At 42.0% G+C, this 13,725-nt stretch overlaps 2 protein-coding genes across 3 annotated transcripts; one reads left to right on the top strand and one right to left on the bottom strand.

Annotated features, from left to right (window-relative positions):
- Positions 1 to 3,162: 3,162 nt before the first annotated feature.
- Positions 3,163 to 12,307, bottom strand: zdhhc20b (zDHHC palmitoyltransferase 20b). Of its 2 annotated transcripts, XM_030078849.1 has the most exons (15): positions 12,175 to 12,307; positions 11,520 to 11,720; positions 10,594 to 10,620; positions 10,139 to 10,233; positions 9,856 to 9,976; positions 9,686 to 9,755; positions 9,457 to 9,489; positions 8,230 to 8,350; positions 7,510 to 7,545; positions 7,098 to 7,230; positions 6,600 to 6,726; positions 5,725 to 5,814; positions 5,468 to 5,580; positions 5,321 to 5,368; positions 3,163 to 5,073 (listed from the first exon to the last, which is right to left on the bottom strand). In XM_030078849.1, exons 2-14 carry the CDS (start codon positions 11,635 to 11,637, stop codon positions 5,325 to 5,327), a joined length of 1,128 nt encoding a protein of 375 aa, XP_029934709.1. In that variant the 5' UTR covers positions 11,638 to 11,720; positions 12,175 to 12,307; the 3' UTR covers positions 3,163 to 5,073; positions 5,321 to 5,324. The 2 variants fall into 2 exon arrangements, with proteins under 2 accessions (XP_029934709.1, XP_029934710.1); XM_030078850.1 differs by lacking the exon at positions 7,510 to 7,545.
- Positions 11,875 to 13,639, top strand: LOC115378575 (arylamine N-acetyltransferase 2-like). Its single transcript, XM_030078852.1, has one exon. The coding sequence runs from the start codon at positions 12,041 to 12,043 to the stop codon at positions 12,899 to 12,901; it is 861 nt and encodes a 286-aa protein (XP_029934712.1). The 5' UTR covers positions 11,875 to 12,040; the 3' UTR covers positions 12,902 to 13,639.
- Positions 13,640 to 13,725: the final 86 nt, after the last annotated feature.

Genomic DNA, 13,725 nt, shown 5'->3' with positions numbered 1-13,725 from the left:
GGAAGATGAACATGGGCGCGTGCGCGCACACACACACACACACACACACACACACACACACACACACACACACACACACACACAGTAGACAAAGGCATTCATCTGGAAACGGTGAATGATTCAGACATACCTGGACAGGAAACAGTTCAGGTATGGGATAATCTTTCTGTGTTCCTGTGACACTGGGCTGATTACAATGGGGATTTTAGAATACAGTGCATTGACTCACCATTTACGCGAATAATCACATTATACAGTCTTAGTATACAGGCTTTAGTGTGATCATTCAGATATGAGTAACAGATATGGCATTACCATTGTCCTGGACTCAAAATTAGGGTTAAGTGTGTGCATGAGGGGGACTGTGCTTTTTGTAAAATTGTAATGAGGGGAAAACTAACGTATTAGTGAGCAAGCAACTCAGAGCATGTAATGTACATTAGTCATTTTTAAAAATCACATTTCTAAAAGAACATGCTTACCAACATGTTCTTTCAGTGTCTGGTGGAAAACTCAAAACGTGAGGACCTCTCTTTCCTCGTGAGCCCAAGCCGTCACTTACGTAATGCTTGTGTGTGTGCGCAGTGAGGGGTCCCGACGATGAGTTTTACAGTGGGTTGATATTCCTCGTTAGCAGAAGTCAAAGGCCTGGAGGTTCGACAGAGAGCAAAGGTCAAGGTGCAGCTGGGCACTGCAGTCCCGGCCCACACAGGTTATTGACACGCTGGCAAGCAGACTCTACTATGGGCTGTTTTTTTTTTTTTTGAAGAAATGTGCTCATTCTGGCCGTGTGCGTGGGCACGTCATCATGCTCATTTCTTTAAATCCATGTGAATACATATAGAAGACTGTTTTCTGAGTCCTGTCTCTGCCTTTTTTTTGTACAAATTTTCCTCTATCTCTAATAATCAAGGCAAACTCTTCCATTAACAGCGAACTGCTAAATGTTAATTATGCATGTTAAGGAAGCAACATTTATTTTGTTTCTCTCTGTTAGAGGTAGAAATACAAATGTTTCTGTGAGAATACATGCCAAAAACAAATGTGATTTCAAGTATTTTTCATGCCTTTACTGATTTTTTTCCTATAGTTATACGTAGCTTAATTTAAGATATTAAATATCAGATTTATGCCATATTAAAACATTCTTGAAATTACTAGTTACGAACTATGAACTAGTTAGTCACAAAAAATTAATTAAAAATATTAATTATATGAGAGTCAGAGAGCCCGTGTGACTTTTTACTGGTGCTGTAGCTACAACTCGAATTGCTGTGAGGGAAATTTTAAATTTCACAAAGGACATTAACCATTAATCATCATCAGGTATGAATAAAGGTAGTTCTGTGTCACTTTTTTTTGTCTGATTCTGACAGTGGTGCTTTGTTTCATTCTGAGCGTTGAGCTGATCTTCTTCACAGTGAATTACACAAAAGGATTTTAACCTTTACTGACAATGGGCACTGCCATGGCCCTAGTGTAAACATTAGTTTTAATTATCTCCTTCTTGTCCTGTAATGCATGTGCTGTCAGTATTTTTTGATATATAGACACATTTTCAGCATTCCATATTTAACTGCTTTCAAAAGCAAGGAGAAGGAGCACATCTGCACAACATTTGGATGCCTACATGGATTACGGCTGCACACACACATACAACGTGTGAATTTACCACAGACAATAACCTGGGAGCAAATTTAGACTGGAGGTTTAAAAAAACATTTATTGTTATTTTCACGTTAATTGTGTAGAGGCATGTACTTCAATCACAAAATAGTAACAGTAAAATTAATCAGACAAGAAAAATATATATGCAGTCGTTTTCTTACATTATCAATATATATATACACATGTTGTAAAATAGGACATGTAACAAAAAGAAAACAGAGAGCAATAAGCAAGTTCAAATAGGCTACATCTGCACTGTACATGCAGAAGTAAAATGTCTGCGTTAGTTTAAAAAAATTAATTAAAATTACGCAAATGATAGGATTTCCCCTCCATTTGCACAGAATCACTATGGCTTCATTATGTGGGTGCGACAGACCGGAGTAAAGCTGATTTAAAACATGATGCACCTAGTTTTAGTTGAAAAAGACCCCCCGAAGATGTCCATTTTAAACACCATAACCCCCCGTTTATCACCGTAAAACACATTTACAGTTAGGCTCCATGCTTTTGAGCACTAATCGGATGTCTGTATTTACACTGGTGTGTAAAAATCTCACGGCCACACAGAGGCATTTGTCTCAAGACAACATTATTACAAAAGGACGCTCAATTAAGCATTACAAACACACACACACACACACACATACACACACGCATACACACTTGAGTCTCAAGGCCCAACAGCCTGGAGAGAGAGAACATAAGCAATTTGTTGAAACAACAGAACAGGTCCAATGTTTGAGATGGAGTGGCCATAACAGTTAGCTGGAACGGGTTGGGACTCCGTTCAGGTGGCACCGAATCTGAATATTTCCTTGACTAAATGTTTCACAGGTCCAGGACATAGATTGAGGAAAAATCTATACAATTTCTATATGACTGGAACTTAACCTTGGCTTGAATCATGCTCTCTGACACTGGGATGTTGGAGTATAATGTACACCGCGTCTCCTGAGCCATGATTCAGATGCTCCATAAACTGTTCCCTTGTTTGTAAGGAGCTAAAATATACTTGGTCTGGAGAGGTGGAACATGATTGGGAAAAACGTTTACATAAACAGGCAAAACAGTCCAAAAAAACTGGCCAGTTCCTACATAAAATACCTTCAGTCACATCTGTAGTACATTCTGTACAAATGTGGTAAATTACCAACAGACCTTCCATAGAAACACCACTAACCCACTCCACACCATAGAAACAGATGTCTGTAAACTTCACTGGGGCCTTATGGGAATTCGTTAGAAAGTCCCACAATCATCCCACAATACTCAGGGATGTGAAAAGGGAGACATGAATAATGACAGGCATTAGGAATTTACGGTAACTAGGTCCACTTCCCTCTATAATGAATGGGAGATTGCATATCAGATTTGAAATTCCTTACACATTCCTGAAGACACCCCATTTGATTCTTTTGCCAACAACATCCCAATTTTCCACAGAAGCTTGTGTATTATGTTAGACTTGAATGCAGTCCAATTATTTCTCTAGGTTGTGACAAAATGATGCCGCCAAAGGTACTGTAAGGCCCTGTGAGTCACTCCCACATCCAGGACGTTCAACACTGACACAATAGACTTTGCATTTAGGTTTTATACACATTAGAGCTCCTTTGGCAGTTCAAGATCACAATAGTGAGCTGATATCCATGTGGTGTCGACCACAACCATGTGGGCACAAGCTGTTTTCCCACACTTCTATTTAACACTAATGCCATTTATTAGCGAGGCTTCTTTCACTTTCATCTCAGATTTGAAATGAAGTCTGGGAAAGGGTGATTACGGGAAATTAGCATGTTTTATTACTTCCTCACTGATGCAATGTACAAATATTCTTGAGAAATCCCCCACCTGTTCATTAAACTGAAAGTGAACTGACCCCTAAGTCATTTGATATAGTACAGAAAACGATTCATCTGAAGGAGTGCAGATATCCAGGAATCTTGTCACCACCTGCTGGTCAGCACTGGTACTTCTAGGACATCACAACAGGCAGGTGGGACAGGTAAGCCGTATATAGAAAATACTGCGCCACAATGACCGGCAAATATCATTTGGTTACACTGACACTGGCCACTGAGGTGAGAGCAGATGAAGGTAAAGCTCGCATGTTGTAAACACTTCAGGTTCAGAGGTCAGAGCTCCTGATAGGTCAGCCCTTATTTGGCAAAAAACGTTGGTGGCTGAAGCACTGAGCTGTATAAAAACGGTTGCGAAGGGATTGTGAGCCGACAGGAACATTAACAATCATTGATCAACATATGGCATAATTAAGTGACTCCAAAAACAGGTAGTAAAGTACACTGCACATTGCACTGTGTGAGATGCACCTCCCAGATGAGCGGATCAATATATAAGCAGCAAGTAAACACAAGTAAACCAAACCGGCCACAAAGAACACATAAAGCTGATTATTTTAGTTCCTGTTAATTCCAAAAACCTCCTGCTCCTCAACCTCTAACACACACACACACACACACACGCATAATGAATCACATGATCATCTAACATCCATTATCTGCAGGATGCTTTTTGGACATGAAACAAAGCAGCACGTTGTTTGATGGATACTGATACTCAATCTAGAAAGTGCAAATGCGCCATCTTGTGCTCTGATATCCAAAAACACCATCCAAAACCCAGCTAGAGTCTCCTCTGTCATGCCCCCTGTTTTGCAATGGTTTGGTCCGGTGTGCCATGCAGCTGGGTCTTCTGTAGAGCAGTCCGGGTTTTGGCTGGCAACATCCATCTGTGAGGTGCGAGCCATACACTTGCTGCAACGTTATGAGTTTAAAAACAAAAGCTGTCATCCATCGTCACTGCATTTCTAAAAACACAACGTGAAAAAAAAAACAAACAAAAAAACAAAACAACGTTCAAAACAACAGTAGCCTTCCAGCTTGTCCCCCTCTCTTGCCGCCATAAAGTCCCTCAGTTCGCCTCGGTGCACTCAGGTAGCTTTTGGCACAAAGTTTCTTCACCAAACACCAAAATCAGTTACTACTCCTGCGATTTTCAAACGCTCCCCTCCGACGCCATTGATGAAAGCTCAAGTTGAGAGTGAAAAGAGCGAAACAATCCAACAAAATATCTATATTGTTGAATAAATGAGTGTTAAGAGTGTGTGTGCGTGTGTCTAAAAAAGTGTGTAGGTGTGGAAGGGAACAAGAATGTGTTACTTTTCTTATGGGTAGGCGTGAAATTTGCTAATGGCACTGCATGCCAAAATGCCAATGCCATCAATGTATCAATGCATTGAGACGGGCAAAAAGAATACATATCCATAGTTACGCTGAATGAATCTGTTGGGGATGAGGTTGCTGCTGGGAGACTGTTTCCATGGTGACAAACTAAAGTGTAGCGTTGCTTAAGGCATCATATTAGATGGCAGAGGAGTTTCTCCTGTGGCAGAGAGGAGAGGAAACAAAAAAATTAAATATAATTAGTTAAATTAGTGTTGATTACACTGCTGTTTCCAATTTCCTCCACAGAAACGTTAGCCGTCAAAACACACATAATTGAGCACCGCAACATGTTCGCACTCAAATCAGACATCTGCACACAAATATTTGATTGCTAATGGTGTGTACAAGTCAAAGCGGGTAACCACACCTACAGAATGATAAAGAGGTAATTCATTCATGTTTACCTGGTTAGGACTCGCTCTCCATGGAGATTGTAATGGTTTCACTTCCAGCTGTGAAGCCAAACAAAAAGGTGAAAGTCATAAGAAAAACAAGAGGCTGCAGAATGTTGCAGGTTATTTTTTCATGTTAAAATCAGTGGTGCAGCTTACCTGATTTCAAGGTGTTGTTAGCCAGATGAACTCCTGTGTTGTTGACATGTTGGTCGTTGCTGAGGAGGCGGTTTTGTGACTCGCTGAGTGGGCTCGCCTGAATGCTGGCAGCACTGGAAACAAACATCACCAAGAGAGAAAGTCAGCATAAACTGTGCATCATTCCCCTTCACTAAGAAAAAAAAAAAATCTGTTTCATAACCTTATGTCAAATCTTGGTCATTAAATTTTGATAAGTCCAGCTGCTGCTTCATCACCTTTTATTGGGCTCTGGATGCAGGGTAACCGTGGCCTGCTCCGGATCGGCATTGACAAGCCGTGTGGGGAACGTCAGCCCGTCTCCCTGGCTGTACACAGGCAGGAGGACAGGAGAAATACTGTTAGATTGTGGTCAACCCACAAGGAGCCCAACTGAGCACAGATTAGATTTAAAACAGATATTTAACCCATGAGAGCAAGATCTGAAAAAGATAGATAGGAATAGTTCACTCAAAATATAAAAACAAGATACTTTCCTTGGTGCAATCTGTCTATCCATATAGTTTGAGTATCATTTGGTGAATTTGTACTCGTTAGTGGCTGGGTTTTTCACATGTAAATTTTTTGACATTTTGAGGTTCTCAAATGACCACCGTTGTGTTGGGATGCTGAGAGACAGGGGAGGCTGCGAAAATCACACAGAAACTATCTGGATGGATAAACTGAACAAGGGATAAATGAGAATATGACTTCTTTTTGTGTTTTGGGTGAACTGTTCCTTTAAAATAAGATTGTATTTTTTTTTTCTTTTGCTATCTTTTAATGTACAAATCATAATGTACAACCATACTGGCATTTTAATTCGGCCACAGGATGCAGAGAGAAATGAAACTATCCCCAGTATGACCAAGCCCATACGCAGATAGAGTCCAATGCTGTTGACAGCAGTGTAGTTATTTATAAGAACCAACAGACATGACAAGCAGTCTGCTGCTCTGGCAACTTTTCATACTGAATCATTTATGGTGTCACATATTTGTGATTGAATGTCTGTGTGGTATGCTTTCTCCATGTGCCGTGTAAACTCAATATCCCCTTGGTGGTTAGTTAAAATTGTACCGATTCTTTTTAAATCTATACTTGTCGCTCTCACCTGGTGAATATGGGCAGCAGCCAGTACTTTTTCTGGTCTCCAAAGACCTGAGCAATATTCTTGTTGAAACCCAGAGAGAAGCCATTCTTATCAGAGCCTGTCCTGAAGACCGGCGCTCTGAATGCCTCTGACAGACGGACAAACACGGCAGGACAAGATGGAGGGAGACGAGAAAAAAAGAGAGGTCATGAAACCAACAATAAAACAACTAACAGGTAAGTAAACCTGAATCTCTGGAGTGATGAGAATTAAAAGGAATGGACTGTGCAAAGCAGTGAGTGTGCATGTGTAAGGTTGTAATTTGCACTTCAGAAAGTAACTTTTTTCAACATTCAACTCTGGGGAAAAAAAAGTCCTATCCAGGATATTTAAAATTGAGAATCAATGCTCTATTATTGGCAGAAAACACAACAAAAAACAAAACATATTTCTTCACATTTTCAACTGACTGAACTACAAGAAAGCAGATCCCAAGCCTTATGTGTGTGTGTGTGTTACCTATAGTGGACCTGTTCTTCCCTACAAGCCATAGGTGATAGCTGAAGAGGGACAGTATACTGATGCAGAACATGGCCGCCACAAAAAAGAGAAACAGGACATGGAATTTGGCGTGAGTGTCTGGCAGTTCATTCTGGGGAGGAAGACAGGAGAAGAAAAGGGGAGAGAGTCAATAACAAATTCACATGGAGGAGATTCAAGGAGAGAGAGAGGGAGAGGGAGAGAGAGAGAGAGGCTGAGTAACAAGTGAATGACAAAGTAAGAGAAACAAGACAAGTGTCACATCAACCATATCACAACTACACAGCACTGCACGCATGACATAACCAAAAGAAAAAAAAAAAGAAAAAAGACAAAACACACAATGAGGAGAGTCTGCAACACTAAAGGCTTTGGAGGGTGGCTGGGTTACCTTTGGGCAGTTCTCTGCCGATTTCCTCCGGCAAAGCTTTAGTACAAACAGAGACAAGACTGGTTAGCAACACCGGGAAAGAACAGACGGAGAAGAGCGGAGGGTGGTGGGGTTTGGAAATTCAAAGGGAAATGAGAGTCAAGCCTAAGTGAAGAGAAGAGAAAAATGAAGAGAAGAAAGTGTGTGTGGGCACAGGAAGTGTGCCAGGAGTAGAGGAAAGAAAGGGGATGAAAAGATAGATGGAATGAGAGACAAGTGTCGGGCAGTGAAAAGGATCAAAATGTATGAGTGGAGCAGCTACAAGAGGGAGAAAAATGCAAAAAAGAGAGAGAGAGAGGAGGAGGGGAAGTGTTGGTGGCTGAACGAGTGGTGTGACTGATGGCTCTGATAGTGGAGAGGGAGAAAGAAGGAGAGAAACTGCAGAACAATGACCCTGTGTGTGTGACAGAACTGGGGACAAACAGGAGGGGGGAAACAGAGAGGGGTCAGAGGGCGAAGGGGTGAGAAAGGACAGAGAAACAGTGGAGCGGCACAGCTCAGCACCATGCACAACCAAATGACAGGATGTGCATGCAGGCTCCTGACATGCAGCGAATCAGCATCCTGTGCAACATAATCCCACCCTCAAACAAACACACACGCGCGCGCACACTCACACACACACAAATGCAGTTTGGGGTGTGAGCGATGCTGTGTTGGGTGGAGCACATCGTTACTCACTGTCCAGAACTTTATGAAATACTGCAACACGGTGGCTGCAATGAATAAACAGTACATCAGCGAGTAGGCCAGGAAGAGGATGAAGAACTTGTAGTTGGAAAAGCCTACACAGTTGTTCACCCTGGAGACACACAAACACAGGAAACACAGATTTGACATCACGTCCTCCGACATCAGAAAGGGTACCATCTTTAAGTTTTAAAAAGGTGAAAGATTCATGTTTCTCTCACAGGGTTTTTTCAGGTTTCAAAAAGTTAAATTTAAGAGTGATCCATACTGGTAAAAAAAAATATTTTGGACATGAAGGAATGCAACTTTATAAAAGTAACGTTAAATTCAAACTCACCTATCAAAACTGTATTTAAGACAAAACTCAGATCATTGGAGTTTACACTTGCAGGCTTTTAAAGACAAACCCTGTCTTAGGGTGCATTCACAGCTACAGTTTGTTTTCTTTGGTCTGAATCTGGGGGAAAAGAGTCACTTTGGTGTATGTGCTCTGTTTAGCTTCTCACTGGTCATTAAGAAGTGAACCAGTTCTTGTAAACAAAAGCAACAGAGACTCACTAGTAGCTGTTTACTGGAGAAAGTTTTAATAACCTGTCATCCTGCAAAGTCAGATTTTGGCAGCCAGGGAGCAGGGAAAGGAGGGTGTCAAAATAAATCCAAATATAGCTACTTCTACTTTATGTATGTGTTATGGGCTTGGCTGTGCTTTTGCCATATTTTATCTTCTCTAGTTAAGTGCACATGGAAAATAGCTGACTATGACCATCAGTCCAGACTGCTGTTTCCCTTAGTTCATTTTTGTTATAGTATGCTATGCAGGCTTGAGTCCGTTTTGCTATCAGATGTTCACATCTGACTCTTTATACCTATAAAACTGCATTGAACAACGGTCAAAGAACAAAGAACATGCTCATAAAACTACACATTTTGATGCTGTTTCCTGTCATTGCTCTACATTAAATTCTCACTCCAAACCATATGGCAGTTTGCTTTGAAGTGGACTGAGACCTACATTTTGAAGCAATTTCTCTGTAGTTATTTTGAGTGCACCCAGGTCTGACTGGTATTTTTCTCACCATGCCAAACAAACCAAACTGAGTTTAACTTCATCACTCCAAGCATGGCTGATATCAAGTGTGAATGCATCCCAAGCAGCCTTTGAGCACAGCTAAATTGTGAATTACACATTAATTTTACTGACTAGGCAGCACTACATACCACGGACAATGGTGGTCCATCTTCAGCACACACCTGCCATACAGAGAGGGGGAACAGATATTAGACAGGAACAAAAGAGAAGTATAAGAAACAAGACTGCCCTAATCAGAGAGGGTGCCAAGTCAAACAATAAAATACAAAAATATTTCAGTGAAATTGTGGTTAAATCTAAGACATAGAACTCAATGTTTTCACACAATCTGAACTTGGATGGAAATGATTTGCTTACATGTCACACGCCGAGCAGTGGTGACACCGGTCTGGCTTGATTACTTGACAGCGGTCACAGTAACGAATTGCTGCATCGTGTTGACACATCAGTAACTGATTAATACACAGCGGCACAAAAATGACAGTCAACACACTCACACACACACATGTAAACAAACACAGGCGTACCTCCAGCCCCTGTGCGAGTATACAGTGGTAAGCTGGAGGCAGCTCTCCACAGGATCTCCTGCTGTGACTCTGGCCTCTCCTCCTTCTCATAGCGCTCCTTCTCAGCCTTGGGCAGGCAGAACTTAAGAAAATAAAGAGAGAAAATAAAACCTTCAGCTCACCAGGCTGTCAGCACACTCATTATTTTATTTATCTACAGGTGAAACTCTGACACTGTAGATTCTGCCACCACCACACAAGATGTGGGACAGTGAGGTTATTTTTGATATTCTGGTTATTGTACCTCTTTAGAGGGGTTGGCAGGCCTGGTGAAGATGGTCATCCAGTAGGACCATACAAACATGATGAAAGAGAGATGGAAGAAGACCAGGTATACAACTAGAGAGAAACAATGAGCAAGGCATCAGGACCAACATCAAACACAGACTGGCTACTTACGTTAAACACTTGCACACGACCTTATGATAAAGAACAATGTACATCTAGATAAACACAAATTATTTCAGCAGTATGAGTGAGAGAGAGAGAGAGAGAGAGAGGGAGAGAGAGAGAGAGAGAGAGGGAGAGAAACTGAGAGTGCCTGCTAGCTGCGCCAGTCTGATTTAAGTCTACATAAACTATATTTCATTGGACCAAAGAGAAATAATCCCACTGAGCAGCAAATTGGCTCAGCTAAGAAGAACTCCTTTCATTCTATAATAAAAACAATCAATCCTTTTGACTCCCCGGTGCACTTACTCTGCTCTCCTATACTGGGGATGGTGACTGCAAGAGACAAGAGAGAGAGAGAGAGAGAGAGAGAGAGGGAGAGAGAGCCCAATGTTAGATGAGGAGGGAACACAATCCTGTAGTTCAACAGTGACAATTACACAGTTGTGTCACGTTAAGGCCTGTCACAAGGTTCAGTGGGCTCTACCGCAAAGAGAACAAGAGTTTAACCTCGTCATTAAAATTAGCATAAGAAGAAAATGTACACGAATGACTAATTTGGTTAGGGTTGACTCTCATCTGTTGTTAAAATAGGAAAAATATTCTCAGATGGGGTTCACTGGAACAAACACCTCTCAAATTAGGGGGTCTTGATGTGATCAACTTTGTGAACTCCTGATGTAAACAAGCGATTTAACAAGGCTATTACAGAACATCATTAACGTATTGATTATATTAGATAAAATGCATTTACTTCTCCTGTTCGTCTATTGTCATTTTGACCATATTAACATTAAAAAAAGCCTCTAAAACAAGCCATTCGCTTACAACATCGCAACACTTCATCGGTGCCAAGATAACTAGCCAAGTTACAGGATAATAAATTATCTGGCCAGCCAGGCAAACAGCCTTTAGTTAGCATAATTCCCATCCATTCACCACGGCACTGAACAAAAGAGACGAGACGGGCAGCATTAGCGATACCAACAGCAGAGAGAAACTTTTTCTGCGGCCAAAACACATTAACCAACAAAATAGGGGAAAGCAACACGACGGACAGTCATAGATAATTAGCCATATCTAGGTTTGGTAACCCTGCCAACACCATTGTTGAGCTGCAGTCCATTTACTTCCTGCTGGCCAGCAGCTGTGTGGACAGCAGTACCAAAACACAAGCTGTGAGGGCTTCAGCGCAGCGCAAACACACACCAGCCGGCTTCAGGACGTGCACTTACGTATGCAGAGCTCCACCACATAAGCATAGTACGACCAGCAGACGACCAGGGCGATAAAAATCACAGGTATCCATGCTAAGCCCCGTTGACAGCATCTCAGTACGTGTGTGGGCGCCATCTTTCTCCCTCAACTGGAGAAGGGACTGTCGAGCTGACGTCACTGGGCCGGGCCGAGGTCTCGTCTTCTTGAGCAACATGAGACTGTTGGTGGAAAAAAATAAACTGTACACTGTAGGTGTATGTTTGCTTCATAACAAATATCGACCCTAAATAATTCAGCTTGTTTGAAATTGACTGGGCAAGTAAGGTGGAAAGCTAGTGTGTGGCCGCCGCCTACAAAAAAAAAAAAAAAAAAAACACCAGCCACCCAGGAAGAAAAAAAAAAAAAGAAAGGAAAAAAAAAACAGGAACTGCACGGTACAAAGTCTACAGTGCTTGTTTTATGGTGGCCTGCGGTTTATTTGTAGACTTGCCATACAGGGAAGTTGCACTGAAAAGTTGAAGTGATTGAGGCAAGAAAGATGACTTGTGTGGAGATGGACGTGGAGAACTATTTGAGGCGCATTGGGTATGTGGCACCAGCTATGCCAACTTTGGACGTGCTACGGTCGGTGCACGTGAGTCACCTGATGTCGGTGCCGTTTGAAAACCTCACCTTGCACAGTGGCGGACAGGTGAGGCTGGACCTCCCGCTTCTCTACGACAAGATAGTAAATCAGCGCCGAGGTGGCTTCTGCTTTGAGAACAACAGTCTCTTCTCCTGGCTGCTGTCCCGACTAGGCTTCCAGGTCACCCTGCTCTCAGGCCAGGTGAGGAATTCAATCACCGGCCGCTACGGGCCACCTTTCGACCATTTGATCTCAATGGTGACGCTTGAAGGCCGGCGCTGGCTGTGCGACGTCGGCTATGGCTCGTCAGGGTTCACTTTCCCAATTTCACTGGAGGTCAGCGGGACCCAGCGGCAGGGGCACCGAGAGTACCGCGTCAGAAACGACCAGGGCATGTGTTTCCTGGAGTGGCAAGGGGAGGAAGACACAGGTGCAGGTGGAGATTGGACAGAGCTCTACAAGTTCACGCTTGAACCGCGCCGTCTGGAGGACTTTGTCGAGATGTGCCAGTACCATCAGACCTCTCCCAGCTCCATCTTCTTCTGCAAGTCCCTCTGCTCCATCCTGAAGCCAGAGGGAAGGCTCAACTACATCGGCCGCAAACTGAACACCATCACATTTCCCTCAGAGGTGACAGGGGCTGTGGTAAAAACCACCGAGGAACTAGAGGATGAGCAGATTCCTGCTGTCTTGGCAGAACATTTTGGAGTTGTGCTGAACTCTCCACTTAAACCAAAGGATGAAGCAATCACTCCACCCCCGCCCATATATTGATCAGGTTGTTTTTTTTTTTTTTTTTAAAGACCTTGAAAGAACCAGGTGCAGAGCAACCTGCATACTTCTTATGTCTTTATGCTGACAACAGTGCCTTAACCCTCCTATTACGTGCACATTTACTAACATCAATTTATCCATAAAAAAAAAAGTTACATAAAGTTATGTATCAGGAACTTTTTTTTTTTCTTACTGACTACCTACCTAAATAGTCCTGTTAGTAAAATATATCCTCCCCCACACACTGAAGTTCTTGTAGGAATCATGTTTTTCCTCCCAAATGTCACATGGGTTTCTCAGTACAGCTGTGATTATGTTAGGTGAGGGCCCTAAAGCAGAGATAAGTTTTTTGAATATTATAAATGGCATGTTATAGTTAACTAAAACAAATGTGTGTAAAATGTTATTTCTTATGTTTTATACAGCTAAAACAGCCTGGGGTCACCAATGAATACAAAATGTGTACAGGACATTGAACACAGATCATGTTAATTTTAGAATTACCTAGTTGTCCCCATTAAATTATTAAGTCATTAAGTATGAAGAAAAAAATGTTAATCATGTATTTAGAGACGTCAAATATTGAATGGGTTCAAACTGACCCCAAAGGTAACAGGCGGGTTAACCACTAAAGCCTTAAGGTGCAAATGTTTTCTAAGACTTTTGAATTCTGTTTCTGAACCTGAGCATTTTGTTTATACCAGTTATGACTAAATAAAAGACTTGAGTTTTACGTTATCTTCGACATAAGCGCTGATTCATGAAGGCTGTGATGCCCCAGGCAGATGGTGTTTCGCTACTCTGGATCTTTGCAAGATGTTTTT

This window comes from Myripristis murdjan, chromosome 20 (genome assembly GCF_902150065.1).
Source record: "Myripristis murdjan chromosome 20, fMyrMur1.1, whole genome shotgun sequence".
Taxonomy (NCBI): domain Eukaryota; kingdom Metazoa; phylum Chordata; class Actinopteri; order Holocentriformes; family Holocentridae; genus Myripristis; species Myripristis murdjan.
Note: the sequence above shows the minus strand (reverse complement) of the source record. Positions and strands in the feature narration are given on the sequence as shown.

Coding starts and splice junctions, on each gene's coding strand:
- zdhhc20b (XM_030078849.1), bottom strand. CDS start 11,637: ATGGCGCCCACACACGTACTGAGATGCTGTCAACGGGGCTTAGCATGG. Junction 7,231..7,509: donor CGGCAGAGAACTGCCCAAAG/GTAACCCAGCCA, acceptor CTTCCTCCCCAG/AATGAACTGCCAGACACTCA. Junction 6,727..7,097: donor GAAGAACAGGTCCACTATAG/GTAACACACACA, acceptor TCCGTCTGTCAG/AGGCATTCAGAGCGCCGGTC.
- LOC115378575 (XM_030078852.1), top strand. CDS start 12,041: ATGACTTGTGTGGAGATGGACGTGGAGAACTATTTGAGGCGCATTGGG.